The sequence below is a fragment of the Zonotrichia leucophrys genome, chromosome Z (assembly GCF_028769735.1).
Source record: "Zonotrichia leucophrys gambelii isolate GWCS_2022_RI chromosome Z, RI_Zleu_2.0, whole genome shotgun sequence".
Taxonomy (NCBI): Eukaryota; Metazoa; Chordata; class Aves; order Passeriformes; family Passerellidae; genus Zonotrichia; species Zonotrichia leucophrys.
The window spans coordinates 53,510,922-53,536,668 of NC_088200.1; the positions used below are offsets into that span (position 1 = coordinate 53,510,922).

At 36.6% G+C, this 25,747-nt stretch overlaps 1 protein-coding gene across 2 annotated transcripts in view; it reads right to left on the reverse strand.

The window, feature by feature from the left end:
* Positions 1–25,747, reverse strand: part of AUH (AU RNA binding methylglutaconyl-CoA hydratase) — a 112,493-nt gene that overhangs the window by 60,712 nt on the left and 26,034 nt on the right. Inside the window, exon 4 of one of the 2 annotated variants that reach the window (XM_064735524.1) lies at positions 8,384–8,470. The exons of the other annotated variant lie outside the window; for it this stretch is intronic. Coding sequence (XP_064591594.1) covers positions 8,384–8,470 — 87 coding nt within the window. The remainder of the gene's footprint in view (positions 1–8,383; positions 8,471–25,747) is intronic. 2 annotated transcript variants of the gene reach the window in all.

Consider the following 25,747-nt stretch of genomic DNA (forward strand, 5'->3'; position numbering starts at 1 on the left):
ATGAGAAACAATGTTTCTCATCAAACAAACTCTCGTTTCGTCATAGGTTGTGAGACTGGTTAAGCAACATTTCCCTCCTGTGACTCCACCTTATGACTTCACCTTATGACTTTCTTGTCCCTTGTGTGCCCAGGAGTAGTTTAGTTTCCACATTTACTTGTTCCAGAACCTCTCCAAGGACAAATTTTAATCTACAGATAAGAAAGCTCCCTCCCCATTTCTTAGTACATTTATTTAAATGTAGTAACAATGGAGACTTCAAATTAATAAAAAGAATGGTCACATGCTCCCTAAATGTTTAAATACCACTAAGTGCATATGTGTAGATAGATTCTATGATTGAAGGTCACCCATTAGGAAAGCAAGAAAGAGGGAAAAAGAGTCATAGCTTAAGAGTGAGAATATCAAATAAAGAATTACAAATTTTAGTCTTGCTATTACAAAGCAATGCACTTTTTAACATACCATTTATCTTTAGTGTATATTTTAATCAAAAATAGCTTAAACTCCTATAATACTGCAAGTCTATGGGGTGATTACTACACTAGCATTGAAAGGTTTGAGATCTGTTACTTTACAGAGTTTCTTTACGAAACCAAAATCACCAAGTCGTCTGGTTACAAGTCATATAAGAATTTTCAAAAGGTCACAGACATAAATAGGAATTTTGAATTAGCAGTAATGATTATTTGAAACTAAATCCTAGTTTGCATAATAACTGGGAATGGATCTTTACTTTGTTTTTTAAATAATTAAGTTTATACCTAAATATTCTTATTTTGTAACTCAAAATAAATTTCTCTTCCATCTCTTCACTATCCAGATTCATGATGTCTCTTGGTAATGTGGCTCTTCATTATAAAAACTAAGATCTTTTAACTTAAAAGAAATAAAGGGGAAGGGGGGGCATAAAGGGCACAAGCTGTGCCCCTTGACTGGCAATTAGAGGCGGTCCATGTGCAGTTCTGATAACTGGAAAATTCTTTATACTAGGAACATTAGGATGACAAAATTACATTTAATATACTAAATAATTTATGTCAAAGGAAATCAGAAAAAAAATTACAACACAGCTCAGTATCTTGATTTCATTTTGAGGACCTTTTCCTGAAGAATAATATTGCGATGGCATATAACCTTTGCAATGAGTTTTGTTTCAAGCAGTTACCTAGCTCTGCAAAATCTGTAATCTAGTCAGTGGCTACAAGAGTTTCCTTTCATTTTCAGTTGCAAGCACTACTGTCAAAAAAAGATTCTTCTATGAGGAAAAAAGCTAACAGAAACAAAATACATCAACAAGTACTTTCATCTGTTCTGTAACACTAAGAAATCCAGCCAGCGTATTCAGCAACATTTGAAAGTGGCTGAGAGAGACTGTCAGGGTAAAGAAGACTGGTAAAACCATTCTTGCACAGGGCAAGTAATCAAATGTTACAAATCTTTACCTCTCCTAAGTGCAAAAACAATGATAAAGTGATTATTCAATTTATTTCCGTATCTCTGTATGTTTCAAAAATATATTCATCTGTAAAAACAACCACACTTTAAAGTCTGAATACACAATTCTGTGCCATACATTTGCTTGTCACAACTGTGAAAGGCTTTTAGGTACCCTTTAATTCCTGCGCTTTTGATAAGAAGCTTAATAAACTACAATTGTTGATAGACTTGCACATTACTGTCTTTCCTTTAATACGTTCAAAGTTCAGGCAGACAATCAACAACAGTAAAGAGCTGGACAAGAAAACCCCTTTTTTTTAGTATTTGTAAAGAAATTTTGCTTTTTAATGAAAATGGTTATTGCACATTACAGCTGATTATTAAGCAAAAGATATTAATAAAGTTTTTCTTCCATTTATTTTGACAGAGGCTAAGGCACTTCACTCAATCCTATTAATTTCCTAGTCTCCTCCATTAATCACTCACTCTCATATATGACATAGAAACACTGGTTTTTTGAACTGAAAAAACTTTCAACTTCAATAGAGGAACATTATATTCTTTATTTTAAAATTTTCTATTTGGTATTTTATTTTGTCAGGTAAGAGAGACAGTGTATTCTACATTCTTGATAAAAGAAACAGAAACTGGGAAACTAATGGGAATGAAAGAGGGGGTTAAATTAAGCCCCTGAGCTGTTTTCTGTATCCAACTCTTCTATGATTTTTTTGTACTATAAAAAAATCATTTGGGTATTTAATCATCTCTCAGTCTGATAAACAGATTCTTCAGTTTCTTCATATTTACCAACATTTCATCTTGTAGTCTCATTCTGCCCTCAATAAGACAATAATGAAGTACAACCTAGATAAAGGAATTCACTTTCTGTAAAAAAAAAGTGAAAGCTTTGGATAAAAGAAAAATGAAAACTATTTCTTTTATTTTTACTCTTACTAAATACATTTACTCACACAAAAACAGCACAGCATATAATCAAGCAGTGGATTTATGAAACACACAGAAGATACATGATTTCAGTTAATTTATACATTCTACTTCTATGCAAGTTTTTTTTTTCTTTCTTAAAAAGCACACAAAATAAAACTCCAATCTATTGTCTATATAATATACAAACACAACTATAGTCTCTAATATAGTCTCTGGCTGTTAGGAGAATCAAATCAGATACAGTTTTGTTTTTTTTTTAAATTGTCCATTTGTCTGATTTACAGTATGAAGAAAACACATACTTTATTATTACTATTATTCTTGTTTGACACAATACATTCCCTAGTCTAGTGCTAAAATATTTTATTTCTATATTAGCATAATTTACCAAGTAATAGTTTCAAGCCAGTTCATTCACAGAACACTGCAGGAGAAACACTTCGTAACATTTCACAGTAAGCATTTTTTGGTTTGTTTTTTTTTTTTTTTAACATGCTAGCTTAGTAATATCATCAAGTCAGAGCCTACCCAGGCGAAAGTTGTATTCATTACAAGACTTGACAATTCTGAAGTGAAAGCCTGATGCTTGGCCCTATCAGTGAGCTCAGGATTTCTTCAATAGAAGAGCAACATTATGCTTTCAGTACCATGTCAGGAGTTGCTACCCTTTGAATATCAATTAGTTCAAGGAACAGAGCCACAGACCAAGACAGGCAAAGCAAAGCACTAACAAACTTTTCTTTCTCATTCAGCAACTGAAATATGCAATTTCAAACCTGAACGGGGTGAAGGAAGGATAGTGTTACCAACACATCAAACATGCAATGTGTGGCTCCTGGGAGAGGGAATGGAAGCCCTGGACAGCAAGTGATACTGGGGCCTGTTTTAACACAGTGCAAACTGTCTATGCTGATCTCAATAAATCATCTGAGCGAGTCGCATCCTACTTTTGGTATATTTACCTTTGTGGAAGAAAACTTAAAGAGCCATGTCCAGTCCATGTTCTCTTGTCCTCCAGAACCCTAGGAATTACTAGCAGAAGATAAACTAAACTACTGCTGAGGTTATGCTGATTTTTGTCATGGCTGTACAGCAGCACCAGGATCAGACAACACTTAGTCAAAGGCTATGTTAAATTAATTCAATATCAAGAGAAGAAATAAATCTACCATTGGAAAACAAGCAAGAGCCTAGCAACACACTCAGAATGCTGGCACTCAAGGACTGTAGTAGTTATGCTGTACACTTAATCAAACAGGCAACATCATAGCACAGCAAGCAAAATACTGTGCTAAAATCTGTATTTCACAGTGTCAGCAACACAGAAAGAGCATGATGCCTGAGGTCAGCTGTTCAGCATGGCTCTGAATGGCAGCACAACCCTGTATTACCTGTAATTTGTCCTTTTTGAAATTTGATAGCTATCTGAAATTTCATTCAGCTTTTCAGTAAACACAACTCATAGCCTGTACCTCTCTTCCCTAAGAGAGAAATCCACAGCTCTTATCACAGGATTTCCAAACTAGAGTACTACATTTTTGATGGCCAGATCTACTTCCAGCAAACACAGACGGATTTGGTGAATTTGGTAAATTTTGACTGTTCACTCCTAAACCAGGATTTAAAATGCTAGCCAAACCTCCACAGAAGCTTCACAGATTAAAACAGTAAAACAAGACACAGCGTCAACCTCATCAATGATAATTCTTGATAATTTTTAAGCCTTCACAATGGGAAGGTAGGGTAACAGCAGACCAGCAATCAAGAGAAATTTTTTATAATCTTGATACCATTCTTGGGACCTCTGAAATAATTTTTTTGACAGCCTGCATACAAAACCAAAATGTAGCATATAACGCGGGATTAAAAAAATGCATGTTTCCACAATCTTCAATAGTCAAACTAGGAACTTTTTCGAAAAGAGGATGCTTGTCCAAAGGATGAACAAGTGCTTTCTTTTAGGTAAATTAAAACTTGGCAATGACTGAAAGGCAGAAGGACAGAAGAAATGCTAAAGAAGGGGAAAAAAATCTGTCAGTGTAGAACTGTATCTGTTCTGAATAAAATCAAAAGCACATAATAAAAAACACAAATGCAAGTAATTGACTACAAGGTGCTTTCATTCCAGATATCTCATTCAAAGTGGAGTATGTTAAAACTAACCATATCTGATAGAACTATGTATAAATAAAGTTACTAAATATCACCATTTATTAAAGTTGTATCACAGCTTATGCATAAGAACTAATCAAATGTTTTCAACAAAGACCCATAAGATTTGTTATAATTCAACAAAACCAATAGAAAACCAGTAACCTTAGTATTTTATTAAAAAACTCACTCTTAACTTAGCTCAGATCTCAGTTCCATCAGGCCACGACTAAGGTGTTTTGTCTCTAAATGTGAAAAAAAAACCCAAGTCTAACCACATGCTAATTTTAAGAAGCAACCAAGAAAGTCAGTTTCCAATTTTTATTTCCTGTTTATGGGATTTGGGAACTTACATCTACATTCTTTGGAAAAGCTTTGCTACTCAATGACGTTTCTCACTTAACAGAGATTGGAGCTAGATGTCAATTTGAGTAATTGCACGTATTTGCCGAATTAAAATTCTTTCTACAGCTTGAGCTTTTATTTTTATTAAATATGGTGTTTTTATTGAGGAGTGTGTTTATTGCATTCAGCTCCATACATAGCCTCAGTCTGTTTTGGGACTGAAACCCCGAAAGACAACATATACACACTATCACAGTTCTAACTCCACAGCCACTATAAAGAACAACATGGATTTAACAACAGGCATACCATAAAACACATATTGAAGATCTGACCCACAATGATGGGGTTTTTGTCCTCCCCAAAGCCTCAAAAACAATGTTTCTGGAAATCACTGTCATTTGATTTAATTTACCCAGGCTGTCTTGCCGTGCATAGTTACAAGAGATCTATTAAGGCTTTTCTCTCCCAATTTCTTTAGGGTAAAGACAGCTTACATCAGTAACAAAGTGTTTCAAGGCAGAATATAGTAATGGGCAAGTAATCTTATAATTCTTACTATTAAAAGAAACAACAACAAAGAAAAAAGTAGAAAAAACCCCAGACACACACACACACAAACCCAAACCCCAAACAAACCTCCACAATTCTGGTATAATTTTAGCAATAGCAACCACTGCTAAAAATAGAGGCTGTTTTCATTTCCCCCTCCTCAGCTTAAAGCTCCAAGTGCTGCAACTAATGGGGCTCCATTCAATTTTTTCAGCTCCTTTTTTAAGCATTTATTTATAAACAAAATCACATTTATTACAGCCTCACGTCTTCACCCAAATTTATTAAGAAGTTACAAATTATTCCCATATAAATAAATGCAGTATGCTTTTAATTTTCAGAAAATTCCCTTCTGCAGCTGTATTCCAAAATGATACTACAGCTTTTTACAGAATAACCAGTGTAAGGATTTAAAATGTAAATCGACAGAAACTAAGGAAAGTCAAAGGATGTCAATTCTAAAAAGTTAAGTTTATCTAGTTGTTCAAGACATAATTAACCTTTACCGTAATTTGTCTATAAAGGTAACTTAATAGTCTTCTTTCTGAAAATATAGCTTAAAAAATATAACGCTTTACTAGGTCACACATCTGAATACAAATGCAATTATCAAAACATGACCTAGTTCTGAAAAGCAATAAGCAGAATACATTTTAAATGAGATTATAGTATTAAACTTGGATACAAAAAAGAACAAAATAGGAGATTGGAAATATTGTTCCCTAGCTACATAACATTCTGTAGTGGGAAATATTAATTTGAAAATTGAAATTGAAAATTTGAAATTGAAAATTCCCCTCTTTAATTATCTCACAGCATCCTAGTTGTTGCTGGACAAGAAAAATACCATTATTATTTTCAACTTACAGATTATTTGCAGTGACCAAACACAAATACAATGTCCCTATATTTTGTAACGACTTGATATAAAATTAATATTCACTTCTATTCATCAGGGCATGACACATGGGACATCATATGCACTCAACCATCTATCTAACCTCCTGTACATATTTTTCTGATACTGTCTACCATTTCCTGATGTAAAGAATGGCATAATAAGACCCCATCTGGGGTAATGCATTCAGCTCTGGGGTCCTCATCATAGGAGGGACATTGACCTGCTGGTGTGAGTGAATTCTGGAATGAGCCCACAGGAGGGACACCAAGTTGATCAGAGGGATGGAGCATCTCTCCGATGAAGGCTGAGAGAATTGGGATTGTTCAGCCTGGAAAAGAGAAGGCTTTGGAGTGACACAAATGCAGCCTTCCAGTACCTGAAGGGAGCCTAGAAGATGGAGAGGGACTTTTTACAAGAGTCTGTAGCAACAGGACAAGATGAACGGATTCAAACTGGAATAGAGCATGTTTTAAGAAAAACTCTTTTCTGTGAGGGTGGTGAGCTGCTGGAACAGGTTGCCCAGGGAAGCTGTGGATACTCCATCCCTGAAAGATTCAAGGCCAGGCAGGATGGGGCTCTAAGAGTGGTCTAGTGGAACTGACTGAGGCATGTAATTCGCTGCAAGCCTTTAACATAACACTGAAAATTTGCTTACATATTCAGCAGTTAAATACTCTCACATGAACTTTAATGAAGATGAAAACAATCAAACATTTTTCTCAGGGTTTTTTCAATCCTGAGGCAAAACAAAGCATCAAATAACTGAACATTTTCCAGTCATTCAGTGAAGAATGCCAAATCCAAATATTTCTTCAGACTTTAGAAATATTCTCACTTAAAAATTTGAAAATAATTGATTGAAGAAAAAGCTATTTACTAATCATAGGAAAAGCTTGAAACCAGCTCATATTTGAATACTAAGAGCAGCTTAAAGTATTTCCAGTAACTTCAAGCCAAGAAAGGCTGAAAAATTACTAGTTAATGATAAGAAAGCCTCCCAAAATTCTTACAAAGAGAATGAAAGGAACAACTTGTTGCCACTTCCTTGGCATTCCCAATACAAGGACAAGTACTAGCATGACATACAATACCAGCTGCAGGAAATTAATGATCTGATCATGTCATCCAGGTATTTTACAGATTTCACTTATTTAAACAGCCTTGAGTGTCTACTTCACTTCAAAGACATGACAGTCATTTCAGCACATAGGTATCTGCATGAATTACCTAATCAAGATCTCATTCTTCAGCAGGTCATCATTTACCTAAAAAAATCCCACTATCCATTCATAACATTCTGCCAAATCAAAATGTTACATAGCATTCTTAAGGAAATGCATCTAAATAAATTTTAGAAGTTAAATGTAGAAAATTAATTCCTTAAAACATGGAACACTTCACTTCTCTTTTCAACAGATCATATTGCCAATAACCTGGTGAAAAGTAATTATATTTAAACTGATCACCAGAGATGTAGAAATATAATTATTTGTTGGTGAATTCCTAAACTAAAATGTACAGAGCAATTATTATCCTTAAGAATCGGTACAAGTTGATTAAAATACAAAACTATTAACAGGTTTTACTACACCAAAATATATTAAACAAAATTTTTAAAGACCTTAGTAGCTAAATTTGTATTAGTAGCTGATGTTTAACATATATTAGACTGTACTGATTATAGAAACCACAAGAATGCAACAGTAAAAATTGAATTCTAAAGTACTTTGATGTCACTGAACAATCTGTCCTTTATGGAAACAGCAGGGCAAATCACCTCTATTTCAGCTGAGATTTAACTTCTCTAGCATTCTTTCAAAAAGTCTAACTCAACTTGGAACATTTTAAAGGAATAAATGCACCATGATTCATATTTATCAATATACTCCATAATCCTTATGGATTCTTTCAAATTCAAGATCTGTGATGTGATACTACACAGTTAGGGATACTCTACTACTAACTATGCATGATTATGTCATTTTTCTGATCTAACATTCTCAAGTTAAAGTTACAATAACATTTTTCAAGGGAGAGGTTACTTACCCAATTCATTAATAGTTGCTCTTGCTTTTGAAACAAAAGAACTAACTTCACTTGAATGCATTTTTGCCCTTTCCTTAAGGTCAGCACCTGTAAGTGATATTTCATACATATTTAGCAAACTATAAACAGGATTGTGTATGCATTTTAAAAAGTAAAATATTTCTTCACTTACAAAAAATTTTAAGTCCACTTCTAAACAAGGAGTTTAAATTGGTCATATAATTTTTCCACAGATTTCAAGGAAAATATGAACTATTTATCAAGGACAGACAAAAACAAAACCAGAAAGTCCAAAACAAACAAAAAAAATCATCAAACAAACAAAAATTAAATTATTATAAAAATATTTTCAGTACGTTTATTCTTCCCAGTGACACTTCTTTTTCTCTTATTAAAATAGTTTATGAACAGTAGCATTTATGCTTATAGTTCATCTGTCATACTATTTATTTTCCCAACTATGTCTCAAAATCTGATAAATACATGTTTTTCATATTGTACTCTTGTTATTCTCTTATTGGTAGATTATGCAGTACATACATTGCATGGTTTTACATTAACAGACTATATATCTAAATAAAAATGCTATAGTGGACCAATTTTTCAGTTCACTTTCCACTCATTTACTTATATTTATTTTGGAATAAGTTACATACCATCATTTTTTGTCAAAAAAAAAAGCTGCATCTTGAAAATTTTTACCTATTTTTTCAGGAGTATATAAAAATCAAGTTTGCTTAATAAGCATAAATATGGACACAAATGTGTTTTTAAAATCCCACTTATAGAAAAAGCTGACATTTTCTCTCATGAGTGTGTAAAAAAAAAGAACACTAACAGTAATAGTAATAATAATAGCTAAATATAAAAGTCTATCTTTCTTATAGATGAACAATATATTAAAAAGGCAAAACCTGCATAGACACATTTATTCTCTAAAAAAGTGAAACAGACACAAGGCAACCCAGTGTGCATTAGTTCCGTTTGGTAAAAAATAACCTCTTCAGCTGGCCTCTCTGCATGCCTGAAAAGGCTAAAAAAAGACAATTAAAAAAAAAAAGGTTTACGTTTCTCTACCCTGAGAATACTATCCATTTAGGAAAATGCACTGAACCCAGATTAAGTGAAGACTGTGGCTTAGAATTTTAAATTATGCAGTCATAGGTTTCATTTCACCTTCTAACTTTCTGGACTCAACTCATGAGAGGCCATCCTGACCCTCTTCATCAAACATAGTCTTAGACACACTTTTGTTGACAGCATTAGTTTTAATGCTAAAAAACCTCAGGCTAGTTCTACGAAAATCAGTATCTCAATCTGACATTTTCTGATGGACATTCAGTTGTCGCTGCATGTCTAATAATGCAGCTCTACATCCTTCCTTCTTCTTCTGCCATAGCAAAGCTTCTCATTTAACTGTGACTTTTGTTCTCCTTCTATATATGTCAATATAAAAACAATGGAGCATCAGTCCTGGCTGCATTTGCATATTTCCTGCTAAGTAATGTTAAGCCTAATTTACAGTACCAGGCACTTTGTCAAAAACTTCCAAACAACGTTCTAGAACGTACCCCAACTGAGCCAGTAGGACAGGCCAGTTAACCAGACAGTACAAAACAGGAATCATTACAGTCAAGCCTGCACGCAAAAAAATTGCACCTGCTAACTTAGTAATTCACAATCAATGCATACAGAAATCTTGCCAGGAACCCAAAAAGCAAAATTTTCACCCATAAATCTGGATAGATCCAAATCAAACGGCAAGCAACTTTCACAAATCCATTTACATATAGAGTTCTGGAGCTAAAAGGAGCTTTTGAAATGTTGTGTTTAAGAAGTTAAGTGGTAAATTGCTTTAGAAGTCACATCAGCAAGGATGCAAATGAAGAAGTATCATTTACTTGATATCAGTTAAAGTCTGGATCTAGCTTCTTCAACTTTCTTCAAATCACTGCCTATGTAAGAAACTGTAGGCTTTATGTACAAAAACCTCTTTGGCTGTGCAATCTGACTCAAAACTTCCATACACTGAAATCCTGCTCACTGGGCATTCCCTTGAAAAAACATATTAAAGAAAATATCTAGCATTACTGCAAAGAAAATCTTCTGTCAATAGAAGATTAAAGCCATTTTTAGGGTTTGATTTATTCAGACTAGAATATATGCATAGAAAAATGGACTCAACCAAAAGAAACCAACTCTTCTAAAACAAAAAATACACTCTAGACATCTTCCACCAGTTAGAATATACATTTCCCTGAAAACATTTACATAAATTGATTAAATATTTAACAAAAAACTTGTTTAGGAATTGATTAAAATATAATTGCTAATTTAAAATTAACAATATGGACTACTGTAAAGAAATTTCAAGTACATAGCTGATCTCAGTGTCTTAATCAACTTTTGTAAACTAACATTTCCTTTTTTTGTATGTTTCTCCCTCACAAATGTCAAGGAAATGGAAAGTGCCCTTTTGGTAGCCCTTTTTCTATTTTAGCTCTCCAAAGAATAGTAATAGCAACTGAAGCTTTTTCAGAGGGAAGAATTTTAGTCAGAAGCCATTCACTGCACTCCAGAAGAACATATGCCTTGGCATCCTCTGGGTCATAGGAGATGGAACTGCCACCAACTTAACACTTTTGTGCCGGTTATAAGATTTGACTGCTCAAAGAATTATTGATGAATTCTGACCCACATAGCAAAGAACTGTTCACATATTTCTTCAAAATCTGTTTTTAAGTCAGTAGAAAGTGTTTTGTTTCTGAAGCTAGCCATGAAGGAGAACGCAAGTTGAACCAGAGAGTTCTTCTCTCTTAGCTACTAAAACCAAAGACCCTCTCTCACCCCAGGTTTTCTACTTCAAAGTAGCTGAAAATAGTCTTTGCTTAACTGCTGAGAGCAACAAAGTAGCTAAGGTTTTCAAACCACAAAAAGTCTGGCACAACAAAACTGTGATTTTTCTAAGGGCCACAGCTGAAAGCTGCGGACAGTATGACCTATCCGCTCCCCCACATCCACTCCCAACAGACTCCAGCAATTCTACTGTGGGTCCATTCCTTCCTGCCACACTGAACACAGAACCCTCTAAGACCTCCTACCCGAGAAGGAAAAGAGCAAACCCAAGCTATCAGGGAGCGGAGGCATATGAACTGTTGCAGTTTTGATGGTACACTGTAATTATGTCCCCACATCCATCCGGTCTGTACTGGAGCATGAATCATTGTTTTCCCCGTATTAAGCTTCCTGGTATCTCGATGCTTTGTCCCACTAATTGATTTTCATCCACTCAGAACAATAACAGAAGCTGTGATTTTAGGAGTTATGCTCCCCAGTTCTCACCTCACTGCTCCCAGCATTTTATGAACTGCATTTTAAAGATTGTGAAATGCCATTTTCAAATTACGAGCTGCTATTGCAGGACAAAAGAGAAGTGCCACAGCAAAAGGCTACATTGACAGTACCATCAACCCAGTGACAGTTCCCTTCTGCAGCTATGTTAGCATTCGTTCAGGTACTTGCTACTTGTGAATAAACACTTGAATCAATTTAATTCACAGAAGTATCACTTCAAAATTTACACAGCAAACTGGACCTTCCTGATGACCTCCAATGAAAAGCTATGACTGAAAACTACCAGTACAAACAGCAGTTCTTTAGTGGTCAGCTGCGATTTGGTCTTTCCAGATCAATTCTTGAAACTGGTGTAAGGAAGATGCATACTGTTTTAAATACTACCTACACTTGTATTAAGGTTGGTCAATCCAAAAGAAAATCTCTGCTCGAATTTGATCCATCACTTTCTCACTTTCCTCCTCCTATATTGGAAGAAAATAGGAAGGTTAGTTTGTTTGCCTTTTTTACCTTACTTTCCCTAAATATGAAAACCCTGTCATAGTAACTCTCTTTTGCATGGTTTCAAATATTTGGCTATTCAATGGTTGGCTGTAATATACTGTCAGTTGAGAGAATTATTGCAGCATGTGCCTGACTTCCACTTCACAATGATGCCAGAGAAAATGTTTATTTGAGAAAGCCAAGGGCAGTCCAGCAAGATAGGGATATTGTTGTTATTCACCAGAATTTTCCACGTACACATACGTATGACAAGGATGGCTCTTAACTCAGAGAACACACCAAAGGAAACCAAGTTTTATAGTGATTACTCTGACCCCATGCGTCCTGCCTTATATGGTTATTTTTACAAACTTACTAATCAGAATTTATATACTGTTGAAAAGCTATATGTTATGTTTGTAAAATACATTCCAACTATAAGCCTCACTTTCCAAATACAAATGCCTAGAAATCTTCCTGTACAGACTATTCTATGCAACTTACAAAACACACCCCAAAATCTCTAAATGAAAATGGCATAAAATGTAATGGTTTATATGTGAAACTTACAGAATTTACCTTTATTCAATAAATAATTTGTATTAAAGTAGGTCTTTTAGAAAGCTGGCACACCGAAATTAAACAGTGAAGTTATTCTATCAAGTGTCTAAAGGTGCTTGAATTGTCTTTTGTTTGGGAAGAGGAAAAGAAGTGACACATACACAGGCATTTTCAGTAGAATAAAGCATTAAATTCTTAGTGCAGCAGTGTTATTGTGAGTTTGCCCTTTGATCTTAGCAAGGACAGATCGACTAGCTCTGTCAATACATCAAAATTTAAATAAGGAGGTCACACTGGGGAGTATCAGAAGATACCGTCTTGCATACTATAACCTATTATTCTGTATCTTGTCAGCAAGAGCTAAGAACACTGCAAACAGCAAAACACAAAGGCATCACAATCCACTCAAACAAGTTAAGGAATTTATGAAGGAAACTTACAAAGCTTTCAGCTAGAAGTACAAAACATGCACTACCTCACCAATTAAAATGCTGTGAATTCCTATGAACCCACATCTTATTCCCACACAATGTATTTAAGCAGACTGTGAATAAATATTCGTCCTTCTCCACACATACTGAACTAAATAAAATACTGAGGGCAAAAGGTCAACTTTGACATACATTATAGATTAACTTTAAACCACAAAAAACAAACCCATTAAGGTACATGGAAATATCTTTATTTAAAAGCAGATGCGTTCAACTTCCAGAGAAGCCATTCCCAGAAATCCAAGAAATCATTAGCAGAACACCAATAAATTTCTATGAGGTTAAAAACACCTCAAGAGGAAGCTCAAGAGGACAACATTATAGTCAACTTACATGCAAATCCAGAAAGAATTATCCATATTTCTTTTTCTCCAAATTTCAAAGAACTTCAGAAATAAAGTTTCTGAAGTTTATTTAGGACAACTTAGCTCACAATTTTAAAACTACAGTACCTCATGAAATGTCACAGTTGAGACGGACACACAACACAACACTCAAGGCTCATGCAACAACAGCCAGCTTTTATTGAGCTCCCTTTGTACAGTTTTTGTAAACCCGCAGAGTTGCCCCTGATTGGCTGAATTTAGCTGCCACCTGGCTTATTGGCCAATAGCTGTCTGCATTCCCAATGGTCTAAACTGGCTCCTAATGGCCTAGACTGGTCAAGTTATATAATTAGGGATATCTATAACTGTGAGGCCTCCAGGCCAGCTGCCACCCACCACAGTTCCTCCTTTTTGTTTTTAAATACAAAGGCAGCATCTACCTTCCTCAGCAGGGCCCTTGCAGACTGGATGACAAACGTAGCACAATGTACAGAATAATGATGATGACACAAATGATAAGCCTAAGTCGAATGAAGATCTTTACCCAACACAAGAAGTCTAACCTTACCAGCCACTGGTTTATGCCAGATACCTTCAAGAGATTTTACAAGCATGTCTGGGAGCCATCAAGCACAGCTTCGCAGTGTAGTGTGCCCCAGGCTATTTACATCTGTGGCCTAATTGCACACACTTAAGAAAGTTACAAACAAGTCAATTCAAACAACTGTCAGAGAAAATATTCAAAATACTGTCAGGGGTAATGCATTGCTGTCTTGTTTCCACCATAAAATACGTATCCTTCTACAGAGTCCTGTCTTTTAAATGTCCGATTCTTGAAGTCATAGGAAGTTAAAGGCAAATTGTTGTATCAAGGTTATATATCCTTCTACTTAGTCTTGTCCTTAAACAGTTTGACTTTTCAGGTTCAAGTGAAGCAATAGGCAAACTTTTCCACAATTGCTGACAACATCCTGCACCTGACAACAGTCAGTTTGTTAGGCCATGATTGAGAATTTTAAGAACATCCAAGGCTTTCATGGGAGTATATACCATCCCCACACATCCCCTTTTTTGTTTTTTAAACATGCATTTTGAACTGCCATGGGCATGCTCAACAATGTCTTCCTTTTAGTTACTACTGTAATTACATTTTCTTGTATTCTTTCCAGCAGCTCATACAAGAAATCACTACATGTTCTCATCCTACTCCATTTTTTATATAAACAATTCCACAACTGCTGTTTAGTAAAGACTGGGTTTTTTTAAACATGCATTGTGACATTGTTCAGCTGTCTCTAGCACTCATTTGTGGTACATAAATCGAGTTGGACTGAATTAAGTTCAGGTAAAAGGCCCTATCTGTAGTGGTACGACACATTAATTTACTGGCATATTTTCCCAATAAAATTTGTAGCTCCCACAAAAAAAAAAAGGGAGTTATATGTTAAGAATATTAGGGCAGATACTGAAATGAATTTAAATTCAGTGACAATTTTGTTACTTTCTCAATTACCTTTTGCACATGCATTTAATAGATGCTCTGCAACTGTACATCTGATACATGCAGACCATTAGTGCATGTTCAAATTTAACCAGAATTATTATAATTCAATGGTTTTCAGTGAATCTCCTCTAACTGAGTTTGAGGAGCTGCCCACTGTAAACTTTGCCAATTAATTTATCTGACATTTTCTTACTGATCTGAACTTGCTGAGGCTGAGAGATTCACTGCTGATGGCATGGATTTGATGGACAGTCTACCAAAGACAAGAAATAGTTAATGCTGTCCATTGCAATCAAGGAGAAAATAGTTCACATATCAGAACTTCACTGATGTTCTTTGAAATTAAGGCAATTACTGTAAAAATTCAGTTCAGCTTTAGCATTATAGGTAAGGAGATTCTCCTCGTAGGTAACAGTGTCAATGCAGCTGTTTTATGCATGTTCAGCTGCACAGTCTGGTCCAGCTGAGTTAATGATAGCAGCTTACAGTAAATAGTTTGGGCTACCAAGATTAATACATGTGACTTTTGGGTAAAATTTTGTTAGTCAGCCTCACTGATAAAAAAATTCACTGGATTATGGTATCTTTTGCTAATCCTTTAAGAAGTCTTAGACTTACACCAGGACGAATGCTGGTTGTCAGGCTGGAGTACAAGAGGTTTTTTAATAGTCATTTAAAAGGTTTCAATGCCCATGCAGGCCTTGACCTGGTGAGCACTAGTCAATAATAACACATATTTGTATATAGTGCCACTTAAATGCTGTCAGGTTATAAGTATCCACTTTTGTTCTCAGCCTTATTAATTTAATATTACTAATAATTATAATATAATTATTATAATATTGTTGATAATTATGTTATTAATAATAAATATTAATAATATCAACATAATTCAACCTATGAAATTCAGAAGGGTGTTCAGGACAATAGGCACCTATCCCATCATGAACTGTAAAACTAACCTTCAGCAAAATAATAAGCACCACTGAACAAAAATACCTACAACTGCCTAAATCCTTATCATCACTCAGGGTCTGCCATAGCTGAGGAGCCCCTTTTCCTAGCAAGGACTTAGAAAGCCCCTCCTGGGAAAGGTCTCCAAACCTACCTTGAAAAAGTTTTTATAAGACCAAATTTACAATTCAAAATTATTTCATTTCTTTTTTTAGGACAGAAACTCCTGGGTTTGATGGCATACTTCCCCTGCCAGCCAGGGGCTTGGCCAGAGCCAAGACCTTGGCTGGGAGGTTTTCCCTAACATATCTTAAAAGCAAACCTCTATTAATATCTACTGAAAAAGTTTCTTAACATAAATAACTTATGAATAATCAAAGGAATGCATACAATTAATATTAAATAATATGCAATGGCTGGATCCCTGTGTGTGGCAGGCATTGAGCTTAAAGCTTAATAAGAATACACACTTAAGAGACAAGGTGATAGATTTTAATTTCAATTTTGTCAGATGTTACTAAATTTTGCAAATGCATCATCAGTATACTTAACAACATCCGTCTCTGGAATCTGTAGCTGACGTGTTCTCACAACAATTACAAAAAGGCACCCTTAAAAACCTTTAGCTTGTTTCTAAGAGGGTAAATATTGAAACTAGTTAGTAGAATGAAACATCAGAATCTTCAAAAGTTATTCCCATGCATAGTTAAATGCTGCAACATAATTTCACATTTAATAAAGTAGATTTTCATTAGAGTTTTGTAGGTCATAATCAAATCTAGGTAGTTTTTGTTAATTCAAACTTTATACCAATATAAAAGAAGATTTGGCAAATGTCAATAGTATTTAACGACTCACAGACATGGTCCTTAAATTCCGTAATGGCAGCCATTTCAAAATTTAGGTAAGCAAGCTGTTGGCTGTTGCTGTGTGTTTCTAATGCTGGAAACTTCCTGGCTATGAATTTTTATGGTAATCACTTGCCTTGCCACATCCGATTATCAATTCTTTGGAAGACCTCACCAAATGAGCCTTCCTCAATGCGTCCCAAATCGGTAAATAACTCCAGGCTCACCTTGTGCGTCGGGCACCTGCACCACCACAGGCAAGCAGGCCACTGCGGGCAGCGGAGCCCAGGAAGACACCACCTGCACCTCCCACAGCTTAGCTATGCCCCACTCCCCTGTCCCAGCGCAGGGCTGGCTGCTTAAGCCCTCCCAGGATGGTGGCTCTCAGCACAGCCATGGTTGGTTCAGAGCTCTGTGTTGGGCTCCAGCTGTAGACAGTGTTTGCTAGGCAATTTGACTCATTGCCTGCTCAGGAGTGGCTCTTGGTGGCACATGGCTCCACTCCAGGGTGCCTCTTGGTGGCATGCGGCTCCACTCTGTTGGTCCCTGGGGCTGCCTGCAGCCGGCAGGGTCCCCCAGCCCCTCGGGCACTGACAGCAGTGCTGGCTGCCTCGGTGCTCTCTAGGCTTCCCGAGCCTCGACTGTGGACACGGCAGAATGTGGTGTTCCACGGTTCTGGGTGCCAGCAACCTCCCGCTGGCACTTCAGGGTTTGGGCACCTGTAGCTCCACGTCAGCACTTTCAGCACTCAGGGTCACTTCATTTCCAGGTCCCACCTGCATGCCAAAGCTGCAGGTGGGTGTACCAAGCGGCAGCTGGGTGCCCAATCTGCCACAGGCAGGGGCATGCCGAGCAGATTGACAGCGACGTGGGGTGTAAAACAAGGCTCATGTGGCTCCAGCAGCCACATCACAGGTGAGCTTGGGCACTGTGCCTGCATGCTTGATGCCAATGGCAGCAGTCGGGCAGTCACAACATGGGCGAACCCGTGCCCAATGCAGACGTTGCTGATAGCAGCACTGGTGGAAGAGCTTCAGCAGCACACAAAGCAGAGCCATAGGCAGATGGAGCTTGGATAACAGTAGCTTCCCCCTCGGCTTCTGGCCCTTCCTCTCTGCCTGCACACCCAAGATGGCATTCACTCCTGCCGCCATTCCACCCCATCCTCCATCCCCACTGGATATTCCAGCAGGCAGTGCCCGCAGCACCTCTGCTGTGGCTCTCATCTGTTTTAAGGTGCCCAGCACCAGCCAACAGGCCATTAAAAAGTCTTTATCAGTTGTGTCCACTCCATGGCACACGACAGCAAGGCTTGTAGAGCCTGTTCATATACATATCTTATCCCCCGTCCACATAAAAAGAGGGTCCATATCTGTACAACAGCATTTTCTTCAGTAGAAACTTGTGTCCCCATGTCCCCAGCGGCTTTTTCTGTTTACACGGTCTGGACCTTTGCTGCTGCTGGCAGCTCTCCCTGGCTGCCCTCCTCCGCCAGGCTTCCCTCTCCACCGCCATCCCCACAGCCTGGCTATTACTGATCATGTCAGGATCACCACTTGGTGCAGTAGAGATGGACACATGACATGACACTCAATGTTCAGGTGACAACTTTGATTGAGTGCAGTTCCCTTTAAATATTTTTCAAAAGCCCACACAAGTTATCCCTGATTGGCTGAATTTAGTTGCCCCTAGGCTTACTGGCCAATAGCTGTCTGCATCCCCATCAGCCTAAACTGGCTCTTAATGGCCTAGACTGGTCAAGTTATATAATTAAGGTTATCTATAACTGTGAGGCCTCCAGGCCAGCTGCTAGCCACCACAATTAGACAAATATACTTATTTAAATATAGTGTCAAGTCCAACACAAGTTGAACTTTGTTAACACAGCAGTAAGTTATGACTATTATTCTATTGATATATACTTCCAATTTACATCCTTAAAATCCTTTTAAAAACACATAAATACATAATTTAAAATTGATCATAATAATGCTGCCATATAGATTAATGAATTTTACTTTGCTTCCAACTAACATTTTTCTACATGTAAAGCTACATGCTTGACAAATCACAGACAAAACAATGTCAGTTACTACTGAAATTTTTTGCCCACGTAGAAGTAAAACATTTTATGCTTTGCTGACAATATATGCATGCATACCAGTAGTAATTCCACTGTACCTCCAGCTCAGCCAAACTCAGGATACTCAGACCATTAACCTGTAACTATTAGAGCTATTACAGACTGTAACCCTGAACACAAATGAGTTCAGGCTGCTCAATCAAGGACAGACAGAGTGTGTCATAACTGCTTACACTCTGGAACACATTCCACACAATAACAAAAAAAAATCACCTATTTCACAGAATAATAAACAAGTCTTACCTGGAGAATTATTTTTATCTTCTCCCATAAAATCTCTAGAAGTGACCTGGCCCAAATTTCTATCAAATGCACAGCCCTAGACTAGGTTGTCCGGGGTCCTTCTAAGTCTTTAATACTCTTGGCAAGGGAGATTCCACCATTTTTCTGGGAAAGCTATTCATATGATTAACTCTTAATTAATCTTCTTACGCATATTTTTTTTTCTTTTTTATTTGCACAGTATTTCCCTAGAGCAACCTTGCCCACTGCATTTTCTGTCACTGTATAAACTCTTGTAAATACAGTATTTTTCTCTGAATCTACCTGGCACAGGAAGACAGTTATCTCTCCCCTCTCAGCAACCTCCAAGCCTCTAATCTTGCTGGCCTATGAATTGCTGAGTAGAATAAGCACATGCCTTGATCCACTGATGACTGGACTTCCTAATGCAGTGCACGACACTATTTGCCTTCTTTATGCCATATTATACTACTAGCTCATATTAGGTTTGCTGTCCCCTAGAACCCACGAGTGCTTTGCAGCAGAGCTATACCTCAGCCAGTGCATTCCCAGCCTGTTCTGCTACTTAAGCCTATTTCTTTCCAGATGCAGTTCCTATTTATTTTTGTTAAAATTCATGCAATTCTTGTTGGTCCAATTTTTTGGCCTCTTAAGGTTTCTCAGAACGAATGGTTCCTCTTCCTTCCCAGACATCTGCTCTCCTTCCACTCTGAAGTTATCTGCAAACTCAGGGATGGTTCAGTCCTATCATCAAAGTATTTACAAATAGCACTATGAGACCCAGCATCAATTTTCAAGGAACTCCACTCCAAGGACCACTAACAGTTTGACTTTGACCCACTAACATCACATTGCCCTTTGATCTCTAGAGATGAGACACCTTTCACAGTCTGTATGTCTAAATTGTATCTTACCAACTTGTCTATAGGAATAGCAGGGACAAACATGTCAAGTGCCTTTTTAAAGTCAAGGTACAGAGCATTTGTAACTCTTCTTTCATTCACAGAAAAAGTGGTTTCATCACAGAAAGCATCATGTTGGGTAAAGCACAATTCACCCTTGGTAAATCTGAGCCGGGTTTTCCCCACCATTTTCTTTCTTGTCTTTCACATTCTTGGAAAAAACTTTCATAAACACTTGTTCTTCAACTTTCCCCAAAAATGTAGTGAGACTGACAGCTCTGTATTTTCCCAAATTTTCATTTCTGTAGATGGGTATAATATTTCACTTTTCAGTCACTTAAGCCTTCAATGACCTCTCAAATAAGATGGATGGTGGACAAATTCAGATGCATCCCACCAAATCCTGTTCATGTGAATGTGTCCGACTGCTACAGCTGGATCTTAACTCAGTCCTACTCAAACAGCATTTTGCTGTTAACTTCATTGCTGCTTCTTCTTGGCATAGAAGCTTGGGACCTGAACTTTCCCATGCAGACCAAGGCAAAGAGAAAATGGAATTACTTCTACCTTTACTGTGCTGTCCATAATTAAGCAGACCTACATTTTCCTTAACCTTATGTTTGTTACTAATATACCTACAGGAATTTTTTTTGTTACTCTTGCCACATGTTAGTAACATATCTACAGGAGTTTTTTTTGGTTACTCTTTGAACCGGCAGCTGAACTTCTTCCATCCTAAACATATTTCTGGACAACTGAGTGCTTTGGAAGGCTGTCCTATTTTCCAAGGGATAAACAACTTCTCCAAAAATACAAAAAGGATATTCAAGAGATTAAAAGACAGGATTTTCTTCCCATTAAAAATGAATATTCAAGTCTAAATGTTTAAGAGGTAAAGAATACACAAAATAAACTTTGAGTGTACCAAATATTCTACACTGTATTTCTAAATATTTTCAAGATTTTAGATTCAAACTGACTCTACCAATACTCCTAAATCATAATGAGAACATTATGAAATGAAACAACATTTCAGAGAGAGATCTGAAAGTTAACGACAAAAAGCGAAAAAACATACCAAAATATCTATTAAACAAAGAATTGCTAGCAACTTGCTTCTGATGATCAGCTTCTTTTAGGAGTACTACTGAAAAGGAAGATCTTACAAAGTAGTAAAACTTACTCTACATTTTCTGCGCTCTGAGATTTTATATTTAGATTTTAAATCAAATGTGCATGTAACAGGTAAAATTTATATCAAAAGATCATTTCCTCAAAGAACAATCTGTAAAAGAATAATGTATTGTTGTTAAGACCTGCCTTGCACAACTTTTTGTTTGTTTTTGGTTTGTTTTCTAATTCCTTAAGCATTGATAAAAAAATAAGATTCACATTAAGTTTGCCCATGCTGCAGAGTACCTTGAAACTTTGCAATGAGGAAAGAATCTCATAACATTTATTCTAAGTTTCTTCAAACTCTCACATGTTTTCATGCTTAATTTTTCCTTTACATTTATTTCTTAATTTGAAGTTAAACAGACATGAACACCACTTCTATGTAGCAAACATGACTTGGATCTCTACATTTTAGTGCATTTCCGTCGTGGTTTAACTCAAGTTAGCACCTAAGTATACCACACAGCCACTCACTCACTCCACCTCCCTTGCCAGTGGGATGGGAATGAGAATCAGGAAAAGAGTTGAGATAAGGACAATTAAATAATGAGAGTAAAATAAGAATAATTGTCTTTATAATGATAACAACAATAACAACTGATATAACTAAAGAGAGAAAAATGAAGGCCAAGGAGAAAAGCCACGTGATGTACAACGGCTCACCACTCGCCCCGCCTGTCTCCCAACAGCAATCAGCAGCTCTCAGCCAACTGCCCCCAGTTTATAAACTGGGCATGATATCCCATGGTAGGAAATATCCCTTTGGCCAGTTTGGGTCAGCTGTCCTGGCTGTGATTCCTCTCAGCTTCTTGTGCACCTGCAAAGCCTTTGGCTTAGGGTAAGCACTACTTAGCAACAACCAAAACATCAGTGTGTTGTCAACATTATTCTCATACTGAATCCAAACAACAGCACTGCAACAGCTACTAGGAAGAAAATTAACTCTGTCTCATCCAAAACAAAAACCACATAATGATTTCAACAAAGGTAGGAAACAAAAAATACAACTGTAAAAAAATCAATAACATACCACAAAATATTAAGCAAGTGCTTAAAATCTCATATAATATGGAATGGAGAACTTCAAAAGTTACATAAATGTATGTGGAACTCAATTTTTCACACGCACAAAATTCTTAGAAAGTCAGCAACTTGCAAAGATTCTAAATTATTTGAAACTAATATAAGTCAGGGCACATATGTTCATGGGCATTAGGAAGATATTTGAGTATGCAACACAAAAAGACACAAAAAAGTAAAACCATAGTGCTAACATGAAATTCAGCTTTAACAGTGAATTAATATACTAAGATCAGGCTCTGAAGTGCCAAAGAGCTATAAACAAACAGTCACTGGCAGAAAACATAGACCTTGGCCCTATGCCTATCTAACTGGGTTATCTATCAGCCTTTGGTACTGTTACACACACATACTATGGAGATTATAACATATTTTTCATAACTGCCTGTTAAATATCACTTTTTCTAAGAAATTAGTTCACAATATATAATTAAAGCATCTTTCATAACTTAAAGAGTAACCATCCACTTTCAGTTGTAGCCATTTGCTTCACTTAACAGCAACCACCAATCCTGTTGCACACTTGTACAGACATAAATCTTTGCAAACACCACTTGAAATGAGTACAGAGGAAAATGCATCTACATACAATGATAATAAAAAGCAACCTGTATTCTAAATTTCAAAACAAAATGGGAAAGATGCTCACCGCAGTATCTTAGTGGATGGAAAAACAGTTTGGCATGAAGGCTGCCATATATATTTCCTACATAAGAAAGTAATTTCAATTAATAAAGCCAATTTTTTTCATGTGTATTCCTGAAGTTATCTAAATGCAGATATATGATTTTTAAGCCAAAATAGATATTGATATTCTTCCATGTAAGACTGGCTATCATAATTTATTAGCATGACTTGATATCTGCAGTTTTTGCACATATGCCCTCTGTGTCACAGGAACATTCCTGAGAACCATTAAACTGTGAAAAACAAAAAAAATGTCTGATATTCCTATATACTTAAGCCTGTGGCAAGATGCCAGTCCTAAACATTCCCTGTGGTAAAATGGCAGCACTATAGCTCCATTTATGCAAGTTATCTTATATATCTTGCAGTAATTTACACGCAGATCAGCATATTTAAAGCACTATCTGCTATATCAGTTCTCCTAAATAGGATATTTCAGAGGTACAACTTCAGGGATAGAGGGGGAGGGGTTGCCTAATTTTTTTTTTTCCCTTAAGCTTTTGAATTTTGAGATTTTTCTGAAAGGCCCAGGTGCTGTTTCACACAGGTTTCCACCTAAAATCCAGGAGTCCTTAATATAAACAACTAACTTCATATTTAAAGGGTTGACAATCTTCTTCCAACTATGAAAATTCAGACCAGCCTATGAAAATTCAGACCAGCCATAGATTAGTCAGATGGCTCTTTTTCCATCCTGTGTGTCCAGCTCTAAATTTAGACACACAGCAATATTCCTTCTGCTAACCTCTTCAGCTGCAAAAATAAAAAAGACAGTTTACACCTCACACGTGTTTTCTGAACTCACCTTCACTTGCAGAAGCAGGGGGAAAAAAAGAATCATTATAAAGATACAAACCTCATCTCTTAAAAATAAAGTCAATTTTTTTCCCAAACACCATCTAGCTTTCTTTGTGAAACTTCCAACATCCAGTCACTCCCCAGTCCCTATTCACTTACAGCTCCTTTTACAACAGGACTTCCTAAAGTTTCCTCCATGAAACATGAAATAGACCACTTGTGCTGATTTTGGCTGGGGCAGAGTTAATTTTTTTGTCTTTTCAGCTGGAATGGGACTGCGTTTCAGATTTGTGCTGAGCACAGAGTTGATAATGTAGAGACTCTCTTGTTATTGCTGAGTAGGACACAGACCCAAGGCCTTTTCTCACTGCTATGCTGGTAAGGAGACTGAGGGTGCATCAGGAATTGGGATGGGATACAGACAGGACAGGTGACTACAACTGACCAAGGCGATATTCCAGACCATATGACATAATGCTCAGGATATACAGTGTGGTGAAAGAAGGAGGAAAGGAAGAACATTTGTAGTGGTGCCATTTTTCTTTCCAAGTTACTGTCACACTTGATGCAGCCCTGTTCTCCAGTCGAAGGCTGAACGCCTGCCTGTCCATGGGAAGTGGTGAATGAATGCCTTGTTTTAGTTTTCTTGTGTTTCTTTTGATTTCCCACTTAAACTGTCTTTATTTCAATCCATAGGTTTTCTAGCTTTTACTCTTGCAAATCACTCTTTAATTCCACTGGTGAGGACATGAGCAAGCAGTTGTGGGTGCTTAGCTCACAGCTGGGGTTAAAACAGTCCTGGTGGAAAAGTACAATTATAGGACAGTTACATGTTTTCAAATAGTAAATTAGGACATTCTTTTTGATTCTGTATTATGTCTCAGTTCTACTGATTTCTGTCAGGCTAACAAATCAGGATTACCACAAGACCAGCACAAAGGCTGCATAATTTTTGACTCTCAGATGGATACAGAATCAACGGAGAAGATCCACAAAGAGAAAATGGTGGTAGCAGCAGTGAACATCAGCTGTTAACTTGCTAGGACCCCCAACCATGGACCTTTAAAAGAACCAAATCATGACAAGCTTGTGTGCTCCAAGCTTAGAGTAATATCTTATAAAATATCCCAGCTACAAGACAAGATCATGAGTTTACAACTCACCTCATAGTAAAGATAAATATCAACATTTAATAAAAAACAATGCATGTGGCAATCATTATTCAACAGAGAGCTTTTTCTTAAAAAAAAAAAAATAAGCTTTTTCCTGTAACATTTGTATTTCTACGTTATTCCCACAACAAGCATTACAGAAGTACTGAGTACTTCTTTAGTCATTGTGGTTGTATCAAAAATCAATTTTAACTTCCCCAAAAAACTTTTCATTTTCAAATTCAGTCTTTACTAGTTGAACTTCTACCTGAAACATAACTGAATTCTTATACAGAACAGCAAAGTTCAAGCTATACAACCACAACAGCTGTATTTTTACTCTAGTATTTACCTCCAAACTAATGATGCAATTACTATTCATGATTTTTATTAATACTACATCTTCTAAAACAAAATCCTCTGAAGAGATCAGCACCAAAGTTGTTTTCCTAAACAAAAAATTTGAAATAATTTGCTTAATAGAATAATTATATATGGCTATTCTGACAACATTAGCGCTGAAAAAAATAGCGTTAATGTAGTACCACATCTCATTTGTATAAATTGCAACAGCTTTGCAGTAAAGTCTGCTAACATCTAATCCCTATAATAACAACTGACACACAGTTTTCTATCTTCTGATTCAGAAGAAAACAATTCCAA